This window comes from Lissotriton helveticus, chromosome 5_1 (assembly GCF_964261635.1).
Source record: "Lissotriton helveticus chromosome 5_1, aLisHel1.1, whole genome shotgun sequence".
Classification (NCBI taxonomy): domain Eukaryota; kingdom Metazoa; phylum Chordata; class Amphibia; order Caudata; family Salamandridae; genus Lissotriton; species Lissotriton helveticus.
Window position 1 is genome coordinate 1809061143 of NC_136065.1, and position 24203 is coordinate 1809085345.

A 24203-nucleotide genomic window follows, 5' to 3' on the forward strand; every position below is an offset into this window, starting at 1 on the left:
ACCGTGGACCAGGGTTCGATTCCCCGCCTCGGCGGGTCTCGGGCTCAAAAATTCCACGGACTCAACAATTCTCGCTCCGGTGCCTACTCAACTCACGGGGTCACACTCTGCGACTCTGGGCAATAGCTTACTTAATCTCCACTACGGCCCCTCGCGGCGGGATGCCTGGCTTTCACCTTGTGGACACCCTGCCGGGGTTTCTCACAGGGGAATACCAGGACGGGTTCCCTAAGCAAGCGCCGGGACGCTCACGGGCAGCCGTGCGCTTTACAAATCCAGCACATTTACATTTACATTTACATAATGTAATAGCTGCTGTTTGGTATTTTGAAAGCAATCTGTTTTATTTTATTCTATATTATATACCGTTTTAAAATCTCAATAGACTCAAACATAACAGTCTTAGTTGTACTTTCAGAGTAGTAAAAAATAGAGTTTAACAATGGAGTAGGTGAGAATAGCTCTTTCTTTATAGGGCTCAGTGCCGCTATTTTGTTTCACAAATTGTTAGAATAGACTGTGTGTAAGCCGTGTCTAAACACTGTTTTGGTATCTTGAGCTATGGAAAGAGGAACTTTCAAAAGGTTTTCCTTTCCTTTCCTTACAGCATGTATTCTACGGATGAGAACCTGGTGTTGTCCCCGCTGCTCGGGAATGTCTGCTTTGCCAGCTCTCAGTACAGCATCTGCTTCACACTGGGCTCGTTTGCCAAGATTTATTCTGACACCTACGGTAAGGATCCGTTTCCTGCCTCCAACCCTCGCATCAGCTGTCACAAAGGAACTACTGAAGTTACATTGCCATGTCTACTGTTCCATGTAGAAGGGTTGCAAGTCTCCAACTAGGCCTTGGCATAAGCAATTGAAAGACCTGCTGTGTCTGGTGCTCTTCTAAGTCATTATGCGCTATCCACTGCAGAGCAAGACATGTATTGTGTTGCAGATGATTTTATTGATGTGGTTTGTGCTGAGTTAAAACTTTACCTACATCAGTAGATTTTCAGTTTCTGCCTGAAAGCAGTTTGTTCTGTGTAGCTTGTTGCGTTTCAGGTTGTGGGTGCTTGTTGATGTCAGTGGCGATTTCTATTGACCATTAAAGGTCAATATGTGAAGGTTTGAGGCATTTCTACTGTAGTTACACAGACTGCTGTAGCTGCAAAAAAGTCAATGGAAGTGGGGCACTGGGTTTCCCAGTCTTAAATCCACTCTTCTTTCCTTCTCAGACTGTCCGCATCCTGTATTAATTTGATCTCTATATCCTTCTGTCTCTTTCTGTCCTGTCAGTCACTGCCTTTTGTCTGTGCTCTCACTGTTTGCCTAGTTGCTCCCTCCTTTGGCCTGCTCTCTCTCTAATTGCACAGTTTTTCCTGCTGCTCCCTCACTGTGCGCTTTCTGATTTTATGTCTTTGCTCTTTTAGTAGACTTCAGTAATCTGGAGTTTGTCATTTCTCAAACTCCCTTATGAGTTAAGGAATCTGTAGGCTTGGGTCCATCTTGTCTACTTTGCTTTGTGTTTGTCTAAATTTTGTTAATATTATTTTCCCACGTATACAGGTGACATCAACTTCCAAGAATTTGCAAAGCGACTTTGGGGAGACATCTACTTCAATCCCAAAACGTAAGTAGTTGTATAGAGAACACTATTCTTGGCTAAACATGAGAAGTTGGAGCCTTTGTGTTTGATATGTTTTTTTTTCTTCAGCGTTTTATATAGCGCAAACTTGACCCGATGGTATCAGGTATCAGAGCTCTTTACATGAGCACCAGTTTCATTACAGAAGGACACATAAATTTTTGTTAGGCACTGGAAGATTAAGAGATTAAGTGGTTTGAGCGTGGGTGCCAAGAAACAAACCCGGTTCCCCAGATTTGAGGTCACCCACCCTAGCCCTTAGGCTAGATCCTCTCCCCTTTTTGTAAATCCTGTTACTGAGGATTGTTAATCTCAAACAAGTGTGTATTTGATTGCACTTGATGTTTAGAAAGTAGCTCAGGATTTGCAATGATACCTAGTTCAGGCTGTAGATTGACTCGTTTTGAAGGATTGCTGCCACAGAATGGTTCTCATAGGCTCAAAATGTAGTGTAGGATTGGTTCTCTTATTGATGTCAATATGTACTTAAGGATTGGCTTTTTTTATGTTGGGGATGGCACACTTGGTTATTGTCCGATATTCAATATGGTTTGCATGTTGGGTATGTGATACTTGTGCTGACTAGCACTGAAGTCATATTGATCACCTTCTGCCATTAACCTGATTATTCTGTTATGTTAAACAATGTGTATTGCGCATGGCTACCCCAGCGATTGGGCGTCCCATCACTAATCCTAAAAGAGCGAACTGCAAGAAGTGACCTTTCACAGAGTGCTGCAGGAACTGCTAAGAAGAGAAAAACCATGTCGTCAGAATTTTCCTGAAGGGCCAGTGGTTTGAACATTCCTAATAGACTGAGGGAGTGTGTTCCAAAGGGCAGGGACCTTAACACAGAAGGAGCGACCTACAACTCTGACTCTTTTAACTCTGGGAATAGAAGCGAGATTCTAATCAGCTGAATGCAGTGACCGCGAGGGAAGATACTGGGACACTAGATCGGACAAGAGGTTGGCCACCTGGGAGATGAAAATCTTATGAGTGCTGCACGTGGTCCTAAAGTGCACACGCTTCTTTACAGGTTGCCAGTGCAGTATGTGAATTACACCGGAGACAGGACAATGCTTTGGAAGAGAGAACCGCCTGGCTGCGGCGTTTTGAGGAAGTTATAGAGTCTGCTGATCACAGCCTTGTTGGCTCCCAGGTAGAGGATATTACAATATTCCAAACAGGAAAGGATGGCTGCCTGAATGATTACTGGTCAGATAGAAGGGTCCGAGAACCCAGGAATTCCAAAACACTTGCCTGCCAAAGATTTCACCTGTGCTTTAAAAGTTGAAGCGTTGTCCACCCAAACACCTAGCTTTTTGACCACCGCCTTGGGACGAGAAGGGAGTCCGAGTGAGGAAGGCCACCAGAGGTCGCCCCCCCAATAGTTGCAATCTTTCCCTAGAGGAAGAATCAGGTTTTCTTGTGATTAGTTGTAGACAATTAGCCTACATCCACTCTGCAACGGCTACCATTTCCCTTTGGAACATAGCCATGTCAGACATGGGTTTACTGGACAAGGAGAACACAAGCTGGGTGTCATCGGCATAGGACACCAGAGTGAGCCTCCGGGATTCCACAACCTGAGCCAAAGTTTGGATGTAGATATTAAACAAAGTGTGGCTCCGAAAGGAACCCTGAGAAACTCTGTGCTACAGAGTGTACAAATTAGACCTGTATGGTGGGGAAATAACCTGAAAAGAGAGGTCCTAAAGATAGGAGGCGAACCAAACTAAGCAGGCCCACCTATACGTTTGTCCTGAAGGCTTTGAATCTGTATGTTGTGGGACACATTGTCGAAAGTGCACTTGAGTCCAGCAGGATCAGAGCAGAAGACCTGCCTTCATCTAAGGTGCAGTGGAGATGCTCAGTAACTGCAATGAGAGCTGACTCCGTGCTGTGTAATGGTCTAAAACCATTCTGAGAGATGTCCAGAATCTGGTTATCTGCTAAAGATTTTGTTAAAATAGCCTTTTTGACATGGTTAGTTAGCCCCAAATTTTGTCTGATATCATTTCGAAATGTAAGTGTACTGGGTTCCTGCTAATCGGGTCTCCATTGCTAGATAGCTTTCTTCAAAACTGTACCACAATTGGCACAACTTCACTTTTCCTTGTGAGCCCCTAATAAATGGTACCCCTGGTACCTAGGACATGGGTACTGAAGAGGGTCCTCTGAGGCTGCATCACTGATTATGCCACCCCTGACAACCCTCACCTAGGCTATGCTCTCTGCCACTGCAGACTACATGTCTTTGTGCAGAGAAATAGGAAGAGTGGACATTTTTTTTTTTTCTTCAGAGTTTTATATAGCGCGAACTAGAACTGAACCGAATCAGTTATCAGAGCGCTTTACATAGCACCAGTTACGTTACATGAGGACACACTTTCATTTTTTAGGCACGGGGAGATTAAGTGATTTGCCCAGAATCACAGGGGGTTTTTGGCGTCGTTACCGAGACTCGAACCCAGATCCCCAGGTCCGAGGTCGAGCGCCTTAGCCATTAGGCCAACCCCTCTCCCCAGACATTGCAGACAGCCCTCTGTGCCGTGCCTCCCATACACTGTATGGGATATAGGTAAGTCACCCCTGCTGCAGTCTGTTAGCACTAAGACAAGGTGCACTATATCCGATGTGTGGGCATATCAGCAGGTGCAGATATGCCCCTACAGTGTCCACTCCATTCTGAGATGTTGTAAGTGCACAGGAAAGCCATAAAAAGTATGTGGGCTGGATACTTGTCAACACGAGTTTCCTAGCTCTATGACGGCTTCACTGATTTCTGAGGTGTTTGGTACCAAAGATCTTGTCTTAATAAATTCTCACTGATGCCAGTGTGGGATTTAACACATTTACACAAACACAAGTGACCCTCTAAGAGGGTCCCCTGAAAACCTACCAAACACTGGTGTGGTTCTTGACTTGTTTTTGCCAGCCTGCCAGTTTTCCAGACATGTTTCTGACCTCATGGGGTGAGAGCCAGCACTGTCGGAGACAAAACCTGCTTTGGGCAGAGGTGCGTCACACTTTCTCCAGGACAGGATGGCCTTCCTGGGCAGGAAGCTTCAATCAATCAATCAATCAGGTCATTTGTATAGCGCACTACTCACCCGTAGGGTCTCAAGGCGCTGGGAGGGGGGGGGGTGCCGCTACTGCTCGAACAGCCAGGTCTTGAGCTTCTTCCTGAAGGAGAGGTGGTCTTGGGTCAGGCGCAGGTTGGTCGGAAGTGAGTTCCAGGTCTTGGCGGCCAGGTGGGAGAAGGATCTTCCTCCTGCTGTCGCTCTTCGGATGCGGGGGACGGCGGCGAGGGCGTGGTTGGTTGATCTGAGGAGGCGCTTGGGAGTGTAGAAGTTGATCCGGTTGTTGAGGTAGCTCGGGCCTTGGTCGTGTAGGGCTTTGTGTGCGTGGGTGAGGAGTCGGAAGGTGATTCTCTTGTTGACCGGGAGCCAGTGCAGGTCTCTCAGGTGTCCGGTGATGTGGCTGCGTCGGGGGATGTCGAGGATGAGTCTCGCCGAGGCGTTCTGGATCCGCTGGAGTCTCTTCTGGAGTTTTGCAGTGGTTCCGGCGTAGAGGGCGTTGCCGTAGTCCAGACGGCTGGTGACGAGGGCTTGGGTGACCGTCTTCCTCGTCTCGGTGGGGATCCACTGGAAGATCTTACGTAGCATGCGCAGGATGTTGAAGCATGACGAGGAGACGGCGTTGACTTGTCTGGTCATGGAGAGGGAGGAGTCCAGGATGAAGCCCAGGTTGCGTGCGTGGTCTGTCGGTTTGGGTGCGGTGCCCAGGGCGGGGGGCCACCAGGAGTCGTCCCAGGCGGAGGGCGTGGAGCCCAGGATGAGGACCTCCGTCTTGTCTGAGTTCAGTTTCAGGCGGCTGGTCGTCATCCATTCGGCCACGTCTCTCATCCCTTCGTGCAGGTTGGCTCTGGCGGTGGCGGGGTCGTTGGTCAGGGAGAGGATCAGCTGGGTGTCGTCGGCGTAGGAGATTATGTTGAGGTTGTGTTGGCGTGCGATGGCCGCGAGGGGGCTCATGTAGACGTTGAAGAGGGTGGGGCTCAGTGAGGATCCTTGAGGGACGCCGCAGATGACTTCGGTGGCCTCTGACTTGTACGGTGGTAGGCGGACTCTTTGTGTTCTTCCGTCGAGGAAGGAGGTGATCCATTCCAGTGCCTTCTCCTGGATTCCGATGTTGCTGAGGCGCTGTATTAGGGTGCGGTGGCAGACAGTGTCGAAGGCTGCGGAGAGGTCCAGGAGGATGAGGGCCGCTGTTTCTCCGTTGTCCATCAGAGTTCGAAGGTCGTCGGTGGCGGCGATGAGGGCGGTCTCGGTGCTGTGGTTTGCTCGGAAGCCGGACTGTGAGGGGTCGAGGGATCCATTCGTCTCGAGGAAGGCGGCCAGCTGTTTGTTGACGGTCTTCTCGATGACTTTGGCCGGGAACGGGAGGAGCGAGATGGGACGGTAGTTCTTGAGGTCGGTGGGGTCTGCTGTGGGTTTCTTGAGGAGAGCGCTGAGTTCGGCGTGCTTCCAGCTCTCAGGGAAGGTGGCGGAGTCGAAGGAGGTGTTGATGATGTCCCGCAGGTGGGGTGCGAGGACAGCGTCGGCTTTGTTGAAGACGTGGTGAGGGCAGGGGTCAGTCGGAGATCCGGAATGGATGGAGTTCATGGTGCGGATGGTGTCTTCGGTGCTGATCGGGGTCCAGGTGCGGAGGGTGGTGGTGGGTGGCGTCGTTGCGGTTGTGGCTTGCGTTGGTTGGTTGTTGAAGCTGTTGTGTATGTCCGTGATCTTGTTGTGGAAGTAGGACGCGAGGGAGTTGCAGAGTTCTTGCGACGGGGTGATGTCGTTGTTTCCGGCGTTGGGGTTGGATAGCTCTTTCACGATGTTGAAGAGTTCCTTGCAGTTGTGTGCGTTGTTGTCCAGCCGGTCCTTGTATGCATTTTTCTTGGTGGCGCGGATCAGTTGGTGGTGTTTCCGGGTGGCGAGCTTGAGGGTGTTCATGTTGTCCGTCGTTGGTTCCCTTCTCCAGGCTTTCTCGAGGGCTCGACAGTTCTTCTTGGAGCTCTTGAGTTCGTCGGTGAACCATGGTGTTTTTCTGCTGCAGGATCTGCTGGGTGGGGTTCTCAGAGGGGCGAGTTCGTCCGCGCAGTCGTTGATCCATTTCGTGAGGTTGTCGGCGGCCTGGCTGGGGTTCGCTGAGTTGGCGGGAGGGTGTTGGCTCAGGGAGGCGGTGAGCTGGTCGGCTGTGATCTTGTTCCAGCTTCTTCGAGCAACCTGTTGCTGGTGGTGGTGGATCGTCGTTCTTCTGAAGGTGAAGTGGACGCAGCTGTGGTCCGTCCAGTGGAGTCCTGTTGCGTGGCTGAAGGTGACGTCTTTGCTGGATGAGAAGACGGCGTCGAGTGTGTGTCCGGCGAGGTGGGTGGGGGTGGTCACCAGTTGCTTGAGTCCGAGGTTGTCGAGGTTGTCGAGCAGGCTGATGGTGTTGCGGTCGTTGTTGTTCTCCAGGTGGAAGTTGAGGTCCCCCAGGAGGATGTAGTCGGCGGAGGGGAGAGCGTGCGGGCTGATGAAGTCGGCGATGTCCTCGCTGAATCGTGTGCGTGGTCCCGGGGGTCGGTAGATCAGGGTGCCTCTGAGGGTGGTCTTCGGGTTGGTGTGGATCTGGAAGTGCAGGTGTTCAGCGGTGGTGAGGGTGTCGTCGGTGTTGGTAGTGATGCGGATGGTGTCTCTGTGGATGATGGCGATGCCTCCTCCCGTCTGGTTGGCGTTTCGGTCCCTCCGGGTGATCTTGTAGCCCTCTGGGATGGCGATGGCGATGTCTGGGGCTGAGGAGGCGTTCATCCAGGTCTCGGTGATGAAGGCAACGTCGGGGGTGGTGGTGTCGAGCAGGTTCCAGAGTTCTGCGGCGTGTCTGTGGACGGAGCGGGTGTTGAGCAGGATACACTTGAGGTGGGTGCTGCTGGAGTTCGGCTTGGCGGGTGCAGGGAAGGTCCGGATGCAGGTGAACTTGCAGGCGTGGCAGCTGAAGGGTCCGTGGGTGTGCTTCGGGGCGGCTCGGTGACATCCTGGGATTCGGCCGGTGTTGAGTGCGATGAGGTCGGCGGCGCTGTAGGTTCGTCGGGTCGGCTTCCGTCGGTGGGGGCCAGGGGTCCTGGCGCTGGTCGCGATCCGGTCGCGGACGGGCGCAGACGGGCTTACCTTTGGCGCGCCTTCGGCGCACAATCGGCGCGCCCGCTGCGCGTGACCGCTGCGCGTTCGCACGGTCGCCATTTAAGGCGAAGTGCGCGGGTGGGCGGGTCAGCTGGGAGGCGGGAGCGGGGAGGGAACACAAGGAAAAAAGGGGCGGGGTCGCAAGAGGTGGCGGGAAGCGGGGGCGGCGAGGGAGGCGGGAAACAGGACAGGGGACGGCGAAAACAGGCACAAATTCCTAACAAAAGACGCTAAACACGGGCCAAAAAAGACTGGGGGATAAAAATACAAGCACAAATTACAAGTGGCGCAAAACAAGGGTAAAGACAAAAGAAATCAAGACAAGCACAAATGCAGGCAAAACAGGCAGCGAGGCAGCGCACAGCGGAGGGGCACACGCAGCAGCTGGTGGCCGTGCGGCGCGGGGGTGTCCCACAAGTGGGTCACACTTACCTGTGCCGCACGGTCGCCTTTTAAGGCCAAGTGCGCGGGTGGGCGGGTCAGCTGGGAGGCGGGAGCGGGGAGGGAACACAAGGAAAAAAGGGGCGGGGTCGCAAGAGGTGGCGGGAAGCGGGGGCGGCGAGGGAGGCGGGAAACAGGACAGGGGACGGCGAAAACAGGCACAAATTCCTAACAAAAGACGCTAAACACGGGCCAAAAAAGACTGGGGGATAAAAATACAAGCACAAATTACAAGTGGCGCAAAACAAGGGTAAAGACAAAAGAAATCAAGACAAGCACAAATGCAGGCAAAACAGGCAGCGAGGCAGCGCACAGCGGAGGGGCACACGCAGCAGCTGGTGGCCGTGCGGCGCGGGGGTGTCCCAAAGGTTTTGATATCCAACCCCAGAACCTCGAGATAGTGGGCAAGGCCAAGCCCAGTTTCCTGGTCCACTTTTGGCGGGAGGAAAGGTGGCAAACTTAGTTAGATTAGGAGGAGGGTCTCCACTTAGCCTATACCACCTTTAGGGCTGAGCAGACGAAGTGAACCCCCCTACTGAAATTCCACCATCTTGAGATGGTGAGGCAACCGCCTATCAGGGCTTGGGTAGTGCCTCTTCCCACAGAAAATGGTCACTGGAGGGTGTAGACGCACTAAAGGTAATTAGCCTTTTAGTGACTACCTGTCTCCCCTTGTAACGTCCCTAAATTAAGTATTTAGGTGGCACCAGGAGACCTGAACATCAGATTTGACGGACAAGAGAAGACCAAAACGAAGAAGACCCACTGCTTGAAAACTGATGACCTGCTGCAAAATACGCCAAACCTTGCCTGCTGCTCCCAGGACTCAACAATCGCTGCTGCTGTGTTGTCCTGACACCTGAGAGGACTCCAAGAACCCGGGAGCACCTCCAACATTCAAGAAATCGCCGTTAAGCTCCCTTGCAATGGAGGTATCACTCCCCTGCACATCACAGGCACCAATGCCATGAAGTCTGGTTTGTCGACAAGCTGCTTCCCGACTTCCTCTATGCAGCAACAAAGCAAGAAAGGGTACAACTGCGCCGTTGGGCCTGATCTGCCACCCCACCAACTTTGGTGGCACCAGGACATACCAGAGCTGCAGCGTACCAATACACGGGATACCGAACCCCCAACGGCAAACACAGAGAAGAAGAGTCCACTCCAGACTACCGAAGTACCAGAAGCAAGCACCCATCTAGGGATGTCGAGACAGCTGTGACCCACTCCCTGAATGGCCCAGATGTCCTTGGATCGCCTGTCCAAGTTGCCTGCTTCTGACCGTGAGGACCTCAAGATGCACAACGCCTGGCTGACCTGTTAGCTCTGCACCTGGTTTCAGCACCGACCGACCAACCAGCCCTGCCCCTGGGGTCCCCCGGCCCTTACTACTTCCTCCCTACCTGTAGGTCCCTCTGTGCAGTGCTTTTTTACGTAGCCCCCTTCGTCTTTGCGCAGCAGCTTCCAAGACCTCAGCACCACTGCTCCTGGTCGATCCGGGCGCTCCCGAACTTCTCCTGCTGGAACTTTGATCCTGGTCCTGACCTCTAACTACAGTGTGAAGGTAACCTTTGTGAAAGTATTACCTGAATTTCCTTGCAATATTCTGCTTTTGTACCCATTGTTTCCTCTGGTGCGTAATTGCTCATAGAAGTGATATATTTATCTGACTTTGAAAATCCTTAACTCCGAAAGTATTAATCCTAGAACTGTGTTTTGGTCTTAAAAATTATATAAAAATCGATGTTATTTTTTCAAATTGGTCTTTGATTTATTCTTGTGTGTGTCTCATTTATTGTCTCAGCGAGTACAATAAATCCTTAACGCTATCCTCTGATAAGCCTAACTGCTTACCCACACTACCACAAAAAGAGAGTTAGTATTATCTACCTTTACCTCTAACTGCCCTTTAGGAATCTCTCACACTCTCTACATAGGGTATTTCATTTTAGTACCCTATATGGAGAGGAGGTTTCCTACAAGCAATGGCATGTGTCACTGTTAATTTTGTTACATAGAGTAAGTAGCTCATTAAAGTGCAACTGCGGGAAAAGGGAGAGCAAGGGCGGGATGGTATTAGTGGAGTTGTCAGGCTTAGTGACAATTATATTACTGACAATTTTGGAATAAATGGCTTCTATTTTACCAGTAAATATTGCAGTGGTAATTTAATGCATGGATAGGAACTGCTACAAGTACAGGTTTGGTAAGAATATTAAGAAGAGAGAAAATTACTTTTGCCGGATTGTTACTGCACTTTATTTTCTCTATACTGAGAATTTTTATAATGATTCAGACCACACTCCTTGGTGGTTTTGAAGGAGGAATCCATGACATGGCCGGAAATTTCCCTTGAAATCTACATCACACATAATATCCTCCAGAAAACTCAATCGTCCTTTTCCATATTCCCCGTGTCTTCCACCATTAACTTTCTTAATCCTGCCATTTTGAACACATCATTGTTTCACTGCCCTAAGGCTGAGTGCACTTTCTTAAATAAAACACATGGGTACTACCTTTCAATGCCACAATACTGTTAATCAAGCCCTTTTTTGTTTGAGGTTTTTGTTGAGTTTTTATCAACCATTTTCTCCCAGGCACAGTAGAAAATATACAAATTATCCAGCAAGGTTATGGTACAATCCAAACACAAAATTAGTACAATACAAGCAGTGAATGGTAGCATATATCAAATCATATATAACAAACCCCTCCTGTACCCAAAATTGAGCCCCTTGAGTTTTATTTGATCAGCCCCCAGTTTCTTATCCCAACCCTTAAGAAATCCATTTGAGTATTGGAAACCAAATTTTAGCACCCATCATTCTTTTCCTTCTCCCTTTAATTCTATATATAGATGATTCAAAATTATACATAGCCAATAATCTAGCTCTCCAATTCAGAAAAGTAGGGTGGCCGGTGCAGATCCACTGGTGATACACAAAAGAACCACCGCCATCATAAAAAACAGAAGTGCGGTTGAAGCATCCGATCTTGCATTAGCCATTAAATCTGAGCCTACCCCGATGATCACTAAGTCTCCCGTAATCATCGTGGGGGGCCGAATATAGTATTTAAAATGCCCTCCAATTCTTGAAAGAAGTCCCCCAATCTAGGGCAAGCAAAAAACATATGGACTGAATCAGCCGCAAACAGTCCGCACCGATTACCTTTATCCCCTGCTGTTGCACCCCAACGAGAAACCTTCCTGGGGAATAATACAAATGATAAATGGCCATATAATGCTGGCGACTTGATCTTCCTGTCATTAAAACACTATTCGCAAGCTCCAGCGATTTGCTTATATTAACCTCCTCAACACCCAATTTACTTTCCCATTTCATTTGACATTCCTCCAGATCATCTGGAAAGACTTCAACCAGCCGTTGATAATACTGCCCTAGCGGTGTTTTCTTCTTCATTTTTTCAGTTGGTGCAGTTTTCACAAATTTTGGTCCTACATTTGTCCAATTAAGCCAAGAAGCTCCAAATTTGCTAGTATTTAAAAAAATCTTGCTTATCTAGCCCAAACTTCTCTTTAAAATCTGAAAATGCTAACAAATCCCCTTGATCAAACAGATGCCCTAAACAACATATGCCTTTTAGATCCCATCTAAATGCAACAAAATCCCGAAAAATTATTGGTAATAGCCTGGAGGCTTTGAAGGGAGTATAGAAATTCAATTGTGGAATACAGTATAGCCGTTTAATTTGTAGCCAGACTCTATAGGCTGCCTTCAGTATCTTAAACCTTGTTTTTTTCAATAATAACTTGGTTCTATAATTGTTCCTAGACAGCCGTTGACTTCACTTCCAACTCAAATTCATAGATTGATGGTCTAGGACATAAGGGAATCTGGACTTTGCTCCCCAACACCAACGGCCCCTTAATCTGCACCATAGCTGCCCAATAATACAGTATAAAGTGTGCGATACCCCAGCCCCCGATGATTAGACAGAACCATTTTCTTATAAGCCCTTCTTGATCTTCGGTACCCCCACAAAAATCTAGAACACATCCTCTTGTTTTAAAAAAAAAACATACATTGGAAAACTCTAAGGGAATTGTTCTAAACATGTTTAAAAGTTTCGGGATAACCAGAATTTTTAATACATTACATCTACCATGAAGAGAGAAATGAAGATGGCCAAGTCGTTCCAAGGTAGCATTTATCTTCTCAATAACTGGAAGGATATCCAAGACAGGAATCTTATCCACCATGGGGGTAATTTTTATTCCCAAATACGTTGCCTCTGGAATTATTGCCACATCCGCTGGGGGATCCTTGCAGGAATAAAGTATCTACGTTTTTTCTATATTGAGTTTATACCCCGAACAGTGACCAAACTGCACCGCTAGTGACTTTATTACGGGCATAGCTGTTACAAGATCTCTAGATACTACAATTATATCATCAGCATAGGCTAATGCGCTACACTCTATATTACTAAGGCAGATTGGTTTGATACCTATATGACAGTTTAACCTACTCAAAAATAAATCAATATATAAAGCAAATAAAAGGGTGGAGCACGGGCACCCCTGCCTAGTACCCCTGCTAATATTGAATAAATGAGATTCTAGTCTTGATATCTGTATAGTGGCCACCGGACATATAAATAAAGTCGTAACTGCTTGTATAAATTCCCCACAGAAACCTTTCCAACGCAGGACTTCCCACATATATTGCCAGGAGACCCTGTCGAAAGCCTTCTCGGCGTCCAACATAATTACCCCCAACGCAGAGTCAGTTGCCTGAGCCCAATCTAGAAGGGTTATCACCCTTCTCACATGGTCAGCAGTATCCCTCTCTGGGATAAACCCATGCTGAACATTAGAAACAAGAGGGGTGATAACTGTCGCTAAACGTAAAGCAATAATTTTAGAGAAGATCTTACTGTCCGAGTTTATCAAAGAGATCGGCCTAAACGAGGATGGACAGAGGTCGGCCTTACCCTTTTTTTAAAAAACAATGATCGTGGTTTTTCGCCATGAGTCTGGTGCTATCCCACATTGGGCATCAAGGAATAATATCATGAGTTCTGGTCTTAGCACCTGGCGAAATGTTCTGTAGAATTCTAGCGGGATACCATCAGGACCGGCTGCTTTCCCCATGGCTAATGACTGTATTGCTCCCTCCACTTCCTCCCAAGTTACAGCTTCTGCCAATGACGCATTTTGACCTTGGGAAACGTTATTATTTTCAATATTGCCACTAAATTCTACCATTTGCTGTTCTACATCAGCTATTTCATCCTCTGTATAAATACTAGTATAAAATCTACGAAAAACATTAAAAACTTCGGCCGGCGATTCCTGTATCCTATCAAGATGGTCCTGTATCATACATATTTTATTAGAAATTTCCCTTTTCTGCAATCTCTTAGCTAAGATCCTACCGGAATCTTCCCCCGCTTCATAAACCCGAGCCCTATATGTAGCCAGCTTTGTTGCAACCTTCGTTGCAAAATGCTGGTGGATTTTAATTTTCAAAATTACAATGGCCTTTAGGGTTTCGTCCGTATTTTGCTGATGAATCCGCTCTCCCATGAGCTGAATTTCTAAAAGCCTAAGCTGCCTCATCCCCTCCTTAATTTCCACCAGTACTTTACGTTGTTTGGCTATCGAGTAGCTCATTGTCACTCTCCGCTCTCCAGCCTTGAGTGTATCCCAAACAATAGGATCTGAGGCGGTTCCCCGATTCATTTTGAAACATTCTGTGATCCAATCACACATATATCTACAATATTTGGGATCTAATAAGAGATTACGTTAGAAGGTCCATGCCTTTTGGTTGCGATCTTACACTAATATCATGTTCCAATACCAACGGTTTATGGTCTGAGATTATCCATGGTATAATCGCTATCTTTTAATTTGCCAACACATCAGCCGAGATAAAAAAATTATCTAGGCGAACATGTTTCCTATGGGGAGCGGAGTAAAAAGTATTGCCAGGGACACTTCTTTTCTGAGCAAATCATACATCAACTAAGCCAAGCGTTTTAACTAATCCTTTGGTAGCTTTAAAAACTTTAACCTAATTTCCCTTATATGGACACTTACTCGTAATATCAAAATCACCCTCCAAATGAAGATTAAAGTCCCCACAAAAAATTAAAGGGGCTGGCCATGCCGCCAATTCATTGCTTAGATGATGTAACACTTCCGGATCATCCAAGTTAGATCCCTACATCGAACATACTGTCAATGGAGAACCATTGATAGCTAATTCTACAACTACCCAGAGCCCCAAAGTATCCTCTTTTTCCCAATTAAGAACCCCTAGCCCATAACTCATAAAGATCGCTACACCTCTGGTATTGGAACTTTGTTTAGTACATCCTAGAATTTCCATGCCCAGATCATTAAACCATTTTCGATTATTCCATGCAATATGTGTTTCTCGTACACATAACATCCTATCGCTGCATCTGCAAAATTAGAGACATTACACCCTTTTTCCTTTTATCGTTTAGGCCACATACATTCCATGAACAGATAGAAAATTTACCCATATTCCTTACCAAATTAAATCAGTTAAAGCAATCAAACAGTCTTGTCTGCCCCGCCCAACCCCCCAACTACCTCTCAAAAACATTAACTGCCTCAGTAACATATACACCATAACCTTTGTACACTCGAAGAACCACCACCAACCATCTGTGGCTTCCCCACCCCAGCACTGCCCCCCTAACCCTCTCCCACCCAAATGAGGCATAAGGACTATGTCCTTGATGATGGATAGTGAATTGATAACACACCCCCGAACTTCTCCCCACACCCCACAGCAAAGAAGACCTATTGGATCAAATAGTCACAACGAATAGAAATCCTATACCAGATGACTTTCATGTTACATCACATTGCCTTCAAAAATTTCTCTGCTAATATTTCTGACACAAAAAATAGGGTCTTCTCCTTCTATATTACTTTTAGCTTAGCAGGGTTCAGCAGGAAAGTCTGCCCACCCTTAGCCTGAAAGGACGGGATCAGTTGGCGTAACTGCCATCTCTTTTCCACTGTGGCCTGACAGAAATCTGGACGAACAAAGAAGTCACAGCCCTTACCACTTCTCTTCCTGTCCGGCCTAGCCAAAGCATACAATGCCTCTCGCAACAAATAATTGTTCGAACAGATAAGTATCGCCCTAGGTTTTGCATTAGGTCCGACTGCTCTGCCTCTTTGAACAAAAGGAAATCTATGTGCCCTTTGGAGCTCTGTCTCCCAATTCCACTGTTTAAGATCAGAAAATGCTTCAGAGAATAGCTCGATAACATATTGCCTAACATCCTTCCCCTCCCGCCCCTCAGGAATACCCAAAACACGTGAATTATTCCTTCTGGAACGGTTTTCTAAATCAATTAAATTCCAATTAGTGTCATCCTTTAAGCATTGCAAAGATGCTATCGTGGCCTTCTGCTGTACTATTTGATCTCCCATAGCTGAGATCCTCTCCTCCGCTTCACCAATCCTCATAGAAATTTCCGTACATGTCTTCGCAACTCGGCGCACCGTATTCTGCAATTTGCGAACCGCTTCCTGGGTCCGCAAACCTTCTGCTTTAGTTTCTTCTCTATGCGCCATTATTACTTGATATATTGTGCTAAGAGTAATTTCCCTCTCACCCCCTGTTGCTGTATCGGGCATCGCCCCAGAGTTATTAATCGCATCACCGTTCTTCTCTATCTGAGGAGAAAATGAACTGTCCCATACTAAGGGTCCAGCGGGGACAGGTTTCTCATTCACCAAAGAACTAATAGGATCTCGTGTTTTCCTAACTGTCCCCTGACTAATGGATACTTCAAAGCTCAGTTCCTCCTCATCTCATTGAAAGCTGTTATCATCAGCCCAGTCTCCTCCTTCACTTTCATTCTATGAGGAGTTGGAAGGATCCGACATTGAATAAAACTTCCCCCTGAATCTCCAGAGTCAATATCGTTGACTATCTCCGCATCTCGACCGTCTATTTCATGCTGATGATTATCTAAACTTTGCAGTTTTTCCACAGTCACTTTATCCCCTGATAAGGGATTGCAATCTCCCTCCACCTCTTTTCTACAATTGCAAGCAGGGTTGCTGGCCACTGCTACAATTGGCAACACTGTTTCACTTCCAGGCGGTGTGAGCACCTGATCTTCCCCAGATACAACTGCTGAGACTTTGTTGCCACAAGATTCCATGTTCACCGCACTAAGCGATTTAATTTCTTCATGCTTACCTTTCCCAGCAGGTTTTCCTAAAATAGCCGGTACTGTATGCTGTTTCTGCAGAGGACCACCCTTTTGTGCACCGCTGAGCTGGGGTGAGGTGGAAGCAGGCCCGTCCGCTCTCCCAACCCCGTGTCCTGCACCGTGGTCTTCCGATCGACCAACCGGCTGTTCTTCTCTCTTCGTACGGGAGGGGGATGTCGAGATTTCAGAAACAATGGACGCAGCCTCCAACGTCGCTGCGGCAGCTCCCCGGGTCATAGCACCCTTACTGCCCTTCGGGGCCATTGTGCTCGCAGACTGCCGCCCTGCAGTTTCGGAGACTCTCTGCCATCAGAGCCACCACTGAGCCGGATACAAATGTGAAAAAAAAACGGGACACCTCAAATTGCCGCTTGTACTCAAACCGGCTCTTGTGTTCGCTGAAAAAACAAGGAGATATCGCCACAGCATTTACCCGCTCAACACGACCATCTCAACGGGTGAAAGGTACCACAAAAGGGGGGGGGGGGATTCACGGGAGGGTTTTTTCTCCGGGAGTGCGTTTCTCAAGCCAATCCCACAGCCGCCATCGCGGCTGCCATCTTGCCCCCCTGCCTCACAAAGAATCAAGCCCTTTATAGGAAATACTTCTTTCTTTTTCTTGAAATTTTAAAATCAAAGTGCTGTGCTTTCCAGACACCTACTTATCTCTGATACTATGTGAATTCTTTGGATTCCTCTATACTGGTCACCTGCATCTTGCATACTCGGGCCATGCACATGTATTCATTCAATCCTAAGGTGCTCTTCTAAGGGGTATTGTGGTCGAGCAGCCTTAGGCTTATCAGAGGGGAGTGTTAGACATTCACCAGTACACACAACAGTCAATAAGTCAGACACACAACTCCATAAGGAGAGCCACACCAATTTATAAAAATAACACATACCTTTTGTATATATATTTAGGCACCAGAAGCAATTTGTTCAGGTAAGTGTGTTTTACAACAGACAAACTTTTTTTCTTTAAAAAGTCGACCGTAGTGCTATTTCCAGAAGCTGCAATGTTATCCTATGGGGAAAAAAAGCAAGTGCAGCGTTCAGGTACAGTACAGCGACGTATAGGACCATTCTCCTGGAGTTAAGGTGAGTAGTGGGCAAGGTCCGAGGCAGCAACAGTAGAACACCACGAGCTGCACTAGGGCGGCTGGTGCAGGGGTTCAAAACCACTTTCGGTGCCCAATGTTATTCTATAGGGATCAGTCTTCGCTTAAAGAGGCCGCAGGCTCTGGCTAGGAGGCCAGTTGGGCTGAACCAACTGGATGGCCCAGGGGTGACGGGTGCAACAGTGTCTTTAGGCGTCTCCTTACCAGAAGAAGTAGCGGTAGAAGAGGTCTGCATGCAGAGGCTGCAGGTGACGTCAGAGAGTTCACTGGGGGAAAACCATGGTTGTTGTGGTCTCTGGAGGACTGGTGGACCACTTCAATTCGGACTTGTAGCGACAGTGCAATGGTGTCTTCATGCGTCTGGTTTCTTCGAAGTCCTCTTAGGAGTCTTTGGTTGCCTGCAGGGTGCAGAGAAGTAGGACCGCTACTTCTCATGAGGTCTTGGTTCCTGGATGAAGTGCTGGCAGGTCTCTCAGGCTTTGGGCTCTGGGCAGCTAACGGACAAATACCGAATGTAGGGGCGTTAAAGGAGTGTAGGGTAGTAGTCCATGAGCTACTGACACTTGGTTCACTGCACCCCTTACGTGACCACTTCCTTTGGGAAGTGGGCATGACCCAGTCCCAGAATTCCTAGGTTTGCCATCACAAAAATGTCCACTTCTAAAAAGTCGTGGCCACCTCAGATTAGGCCACTTTAAGGGTGGAACTAGCCTGGGGGTGGCACGCCAACCTATTTATCCTGCCTGTCCAGGTCCTCTACTCTAAGGGGAGCCAATCTCTCATTTCAAAGATGATAGCTTTTTTGAATGATAATCAGCATGTCATCCTGTGGGAGGGGGTGTAAACTCCCTTTCCCATGCAGGCTTAGTTTTTGACCTCCTGAGAGCAGAGGCTCTCACCCCGGGAGGTCAGAAATCTGTCTTGGGTGGCACGCTGGCAGAGACCAGTCAGCCAACACAACAGAAGCAGGTAGGTTTTCAGTGGGCACCTCTAACGTGCCCTCTGTGTACATGTATTCCCAAATCCACCACTAGAATCAGGGTGAGTTTGTGAACACAAGACGTTTGATACCAAACCTCCCTATTTTCAGTGAAGCCGTCGTGCAGCTCGGGAACTCGTTTTCACCACTGCCCAGCACATGGGTTAAAATGGCTTCCCTGATCACTTTAACTGCCAGTAACTGCCAGCAAGGGGGCATATCTGTTAATGCATATATGTCCTCATATAATGTATGGCACCCTACTTTAGGGCTGGAGTCCTGCGGTAGAGAGTGACTTAAAATATTACATGCAGTCTTATGGGACAAGGCACACAGGGATGTGTGTCATGCTGTGTTTACACGTTCTCTGCAACAAAACATGCAGCCTGCCATAGCAGCCCTGCCTGAGTTTGGTGAGGGGTCCATTAGGGTGACACAATTAGTGCTGCTGCCCTTGGGGACCCTCTTTAGTACTTCAGGCCCTAGGTACAAAGGGTACTGTTTGCTAGGGACTTGCAGTGACTGCTAAAGGAATTACTAAATGGGGACACATTTGTACAGTTTTGGGTAAACCGATCTGGCACTGGGGACCTGGTTAACAGGAACTCAGTGCACTTTTTAGTCAAAATCACTTCATGTACCAGGCAAAAAGTGGGGTGACCATGTAAAAAATGGGCACTTTCCTACATAACCCCCTCCTAAACGAAGGAGAATGAGACTTACCTTTCCCAAGAGAGTCTTCATCTTTTAAGCGGAAGAACCTGGAAAGGCCACCTGCATTGTAAAGTCCATACTCTATAGGGAAATGGATGACCTCCACTGTTTGGGATTTTCACCCTTCATTTGCATTAGCCATCTAAGAGGCCTGTGGACAGTTTGAACAAGGAAATAAGAGCCAAACAAGTATGGCATCAAATTCTGCAGGGACCAAACCACAGCAAAGGCTTCCCTCTCAGTGGCACTCCAGTGCTGCCGTCTGGGGAGTATCCTCCTGCTGGTGAAAGCAAGAGGTTGGTCATGGCCATCATCATTGGTTTGGGATAGGACTACTATCCCATGTTCAGAGTCATCTGTCTGCACTATGAATGGCTTTTTATAATCTGAAGTTTCAGAATAGGTGATGAGCACATTGCTTCCTTCAGTATCAAAATCCTTTTGATAGCTCACTGTCCAGTTCGCTTTTTTGGCATCTTCTTAGAGGTCAATTCTGTGAGGGGGCCACAATGGACCCATATCCCTTCACAAACCTCCTGTAGTTCCCAGTCAAGCCAAGTTATGTTCTGACTTGAATCTGGGTGGTTGGAGCTACCCAATTCACAATTGTCTGGATCTTGGGTTGTAAGAGTTGAACTTGGCCTCCACCTACAAGGTGGTCCAAGTATACAAGCAAACCCTACCCTATGTGGCACTTGCTTGCCTTGATAGTTATGTCTGCACACTGCAGAGTTTCAAGGACCTTTCCAAAGTGGAGTCATGTGATCCGACCAAGTGGTGCTATAGATGGCAATATCGTCACGATAAGTTGCTTTAAACTATTCCAACCCAGCAACAACTTTGTTCTCTAACCTTTGGATGATGGCAGGGGCATTCTTTACTCCAAAGGCATAACCGTAAATTGATAATGCCCATCTGGGGTTGAAAATGCAGATTTTTCTTTTGCTCCAGGGATCAGGCCAATCTACCAGTACCCTGATGTCCTACCAGAAGTACTGAGAAACTTGGCTGCCCCTAACCTGTCAAACAGTTAATCAGCCCTAGGAATTGGGTGTGCATCTCCATTCAGGCCCCTAAAGTCCACACAAAACCTAGCTCCTTTTTACTCTGGGTGTGAGGTTTGGGTACTAGGACAACTGGGCTGGCCCAGGGGCTCTCAGATATTTCATTGACTCCCAATTCCAGCACCTTCCTTACTTCATCTTTGATGCCCTCATTGACATGATCGGACTGGCTGTAGATTTTATTTTTGACAGGTAGGCTGTCCACAGTATCTACATCATGTGTGCACCAGTTAGTCTGACCAGGGGTCAAAGAGAAGAGCTCAGCATGCTAATGCAGGACTTGTCTGCAGTGTAGGAAGCTGGTACTGTATATGGTATACCACTAGGTGGTTATTTAGTGTAGGAAGCTGGTACTGTATATGGTATACCACTAGGCAGTTTATTTGTTTATTTATCTTGTTAAGTGCCTGAAGGTGTATCTCCGCACTACGGAAGTGCTGCAGAGTCAACAGAGGGGTTCAGAAGAGTTCGGTTTTCAGACACCTGCAGAATTGCAAATAGTTTGTGCATTCACGTAGGTGTAAAGGAAGTTAATTCCAGTAGGAGGGGGCCAAATGATAGAAGGCTTTCCCACCTATTCAAGATTTCTTTACACTAGTTACCATGAGGAGCGATTTAGAGCCTGATCGGAGTGTTCTGGAAGACTGGTATCATATAATTGAACCGGGCTTTTTGAAACTTTCAGACCACTAGCCGCCATTTTACTCACCTCGGCGCGGTCTAGTGGTTGAAACTGGCACCTTCAAAACGGGACGCGGCGTGAGCTGCTTAGTCTTAGCTAACTCGAGTACTGACAACATCCTACCCCTAACTGCTGCTAATGATTCGAGTGCACTTTGCACTTTACATTTTTTAACTTGCTTTAAAAATCGTTTTATTAAAACTATTCTGGTTGTGTGCAAATGTTTTAACTGGGAATTGAATTTGGAGGGAGGGGAATTGAACCGGGCTTTTTGGAACTTTCGGACCACTAGCCGCCATTTTACTCACCTCGGCGCGGTCTAGTGGTTGAAACTGGCCAAAGGCAAGCCCGTCTGCGCCCGCCCGCGTCCCGGAAGGGTCCGGGGCCGGCCATGCTGCCGGTCTCGGCCGTGATCCCGCGCTGACAATTGCCTATGACAGAGAAGTTCTGTTAAATCTTGGTACGGGTTTGGTGTGTAGACCCCACTTATTGAGGATGGGAATTAATGTCTCCCAGAGGTGCAGAGAGTGTGAATGGTCAGCGGGGTTGCCTCCCAGAGAGTACAGAGTTAAAAGTGATGCGATCACTTCGACTAGGACATTTGGTGTCCCAGACACAATGTGGAAGGTTTCCCCATTGAATGTTCGCTCGTTAAAGAAACATGAATGGGAAATCTGGGATTTCTTAACGGATGTCTACCCCGATGTGCTGTTTCTGACTGAAACTTGGCTAACGGAGGCCTCAAACCCTACCATTGCTAATGCAATTCCTCCAGGCTATCTGATCCTGAGGAAGGATCGCCCTGTAGGGAGAGGCGGTGGGTTAGCCATTATATACAGGAGCTCCTTTAATTGCACCCCTCTAGCAGAGGTAGAGATAGAGGGGGCAGAGAGCCTGGGTTTTCTCCTATCATTCTCGGCCCATCAATCTATAGCAGGTGCAGTAATTTATCGGCCACCTGGTTTGGCGAAAAGAAATTTGGATTTGATTAGCCAGGCCATTTCCCCTGTTGCAACTAAATACAGTCACTGTTTGGTTTTGGGGGATTTTAACATCAGTATGGATGAACCTTTGGAGCCCGATTGCCTCAGACTGTACGAATCTTTTGACATGTTTAATCTGACCCCCTTTGTCTGCTTCCCTACGCACGATAAAGGGCATATAGTAGATCAGGTGTTCTCCTCCAACCTGATTCACATGCACGCTCCCTTAGCCTTAACCTGGTCTGATCATTGTTTGATTAATTTCAAAATTTGTAGAGATATAGCAAGGCCTCAATTACCTAATATAACCAAGGTCAGTCACTGTGTTAGACCATTTCATCTGATGACACCTGTGGCCATACAGTGCGTGCTGCGACAGCAACCGTTTCTCCCTTGAGTAGGGTTCTAGAGCAAGATGTGATGACCTTAGAAGGATGGTTACAACAACAAGCCTCTGAGCTGGCTCCTCCCTCGGAAAAACAGGCTAAAACTACCCGAGTTTCCGCTCCCTGGTTTTCTGAGGCCTTAAGGGTTAGTAAAAGGCATTGTAAACATCTCGAAAGAGAATGGCGGAGGAGCTACCATTCTTCCGACAAACTGACTTATAAATTGGCCTTGAAAAAGTATTATAAAAAAGTTCGGAAGGAAAAGAAAGCTTTCCTGTCAACAAAAATTGACTTGCCGGCCAACAAAAGTAAAACTCTGTTTAAGGTTGTAAAGAATTTCTCCTCCCCGACGGCTTTGAGTAAACCTTTTAAACCTTCAAAGGACTGGACAGAGCGAATGGCCCTTTTTTTCAATGTGAAAATCAAATTGATTCAGGACTCTTTCGTAGCTCCCATCACCAGGCTGGAGGTCCCTGAGGATGACCCCCAAGCGGCGGGCCTCAGTCTGAGTGCCTCCCTTATGGAGTTTCCGGAGCTGACTTGAACAATCTTTGGTGTTCATGAAAACTTTGAAATCAGGATCACCTACGGACCCTTGTCCGGCAAAGGTCTTATCCGCCTTGGCGGATGTGATTAATCCCTATGTGAACCCTATCCTGAACGCCGCTCTGCGTGAAGGAATGATGCCACAACAGTGGAAACATGCCAAAATCCTTCCACTCCTCAAGAAACCACTGGCGGATCCTGAGGTAGCCTGCAATTATAGGCCTATATCCCTTCTGCCTTTCTTCTCGAAAGTTTTAGAAAAATTCGTAAATCAGGTTTTAACAAATTATGTGGAGACTGAGGCGCTGCTACACCTGAGTCAGTCGGGTTTTAGAGCCAATTTTAGCACCGAAACGGCTCTACTGGAGGTGGCAGAATCGATCAAAGCTACATTGGATGGAGGTGGCAATGCTGTTTTGGTGCTGTTGGACCTCTCCGCAGCCTTCGACACCGTGCCTCATTCAAGATTACTGCAAAGACTTAAAAACAGCGGTATCGGAGGCACGGTGTTGAGTTGGTTTATGTCCTTTCTCGCTAATCGCTCCCAAAACATCTGGACTCCCCCTTTCTCTTTTTTTTGGTTTTTAAAAAATCTTTATTTTGCATAAGGTTGACATCATACAGGTTACAATTCACGGCCGTAGGGGCCGGCCGTGTCGATAGCGATCAGGCAAATTTTAACTAAGTAACACAGCCATTTAGCCGGCAACCCGGGGGTCCGGCGGCGAGTCTCATGAACCTGCATTTGTAGCCATCTGGTATCTAGCTATGTAAGTGACAGATCTTATGATTTTATCTTTTCTTTGTCAAAAGTACCATTGCAGTGTCCACCCAGCATTAGTGCCATGATGATAATCACCCAAGTCCCCACAAATAACCAAAGAGACAGCTATGGTTGGTCGATGGTGGGAGGGGGGGGGGGATCAGCAGTAGGTGGTTCACCGAGTCCGTGTACTTAATGCCGTCCGGCAAATGGCATAATGTGTGTTAGTATAGCTCACTGTGACTTAGGAGCAATCGGGTATGCTCGGCAGGGGTAGCCTGCAGCCATTCTAAACAGGACTCGGGTATCCATCAGTACGGTGTCTGTGTGCCTTCCCAGGTTCAGTGCTGGGAAATCGCGAAGGTCGTGTCAGTGACTAATGTACAGCGCAGCGAATTCTTGGCTAACACGTGCGAGGCTGAATGCTAGGTCGCACCCCTCATAGTGT

General features: G+C 47.7%; 1 protein-coding gene across 2 annotated transcripts in view; it reads left to right on the forward strand.

Moving 5' to 3' along the window:
- Positions 1 to 24203, forward strand: part of EFTUD2 (elongation factor Tu GTP binding domain containing 2) — a 283894-nt gene that overhangs the window by 93073 nt on the left and 166618 nt on the right. For both annotated transcript variants that reach the window (XM_078645140.1, XM_078645139.1), the window contains exons 11-12: positions 608 to 732; positions 1554 to 1617. In XM_078645140.1, the coding sequence (XP_078501266.1) occupies positions 608 to 732; positions 1554 to 1617 (189 nt within the window). The remainder of the gene's footprint in view (positions 1 to 607; positions 733 to 1553; positions 1618 to 24203) is intronic.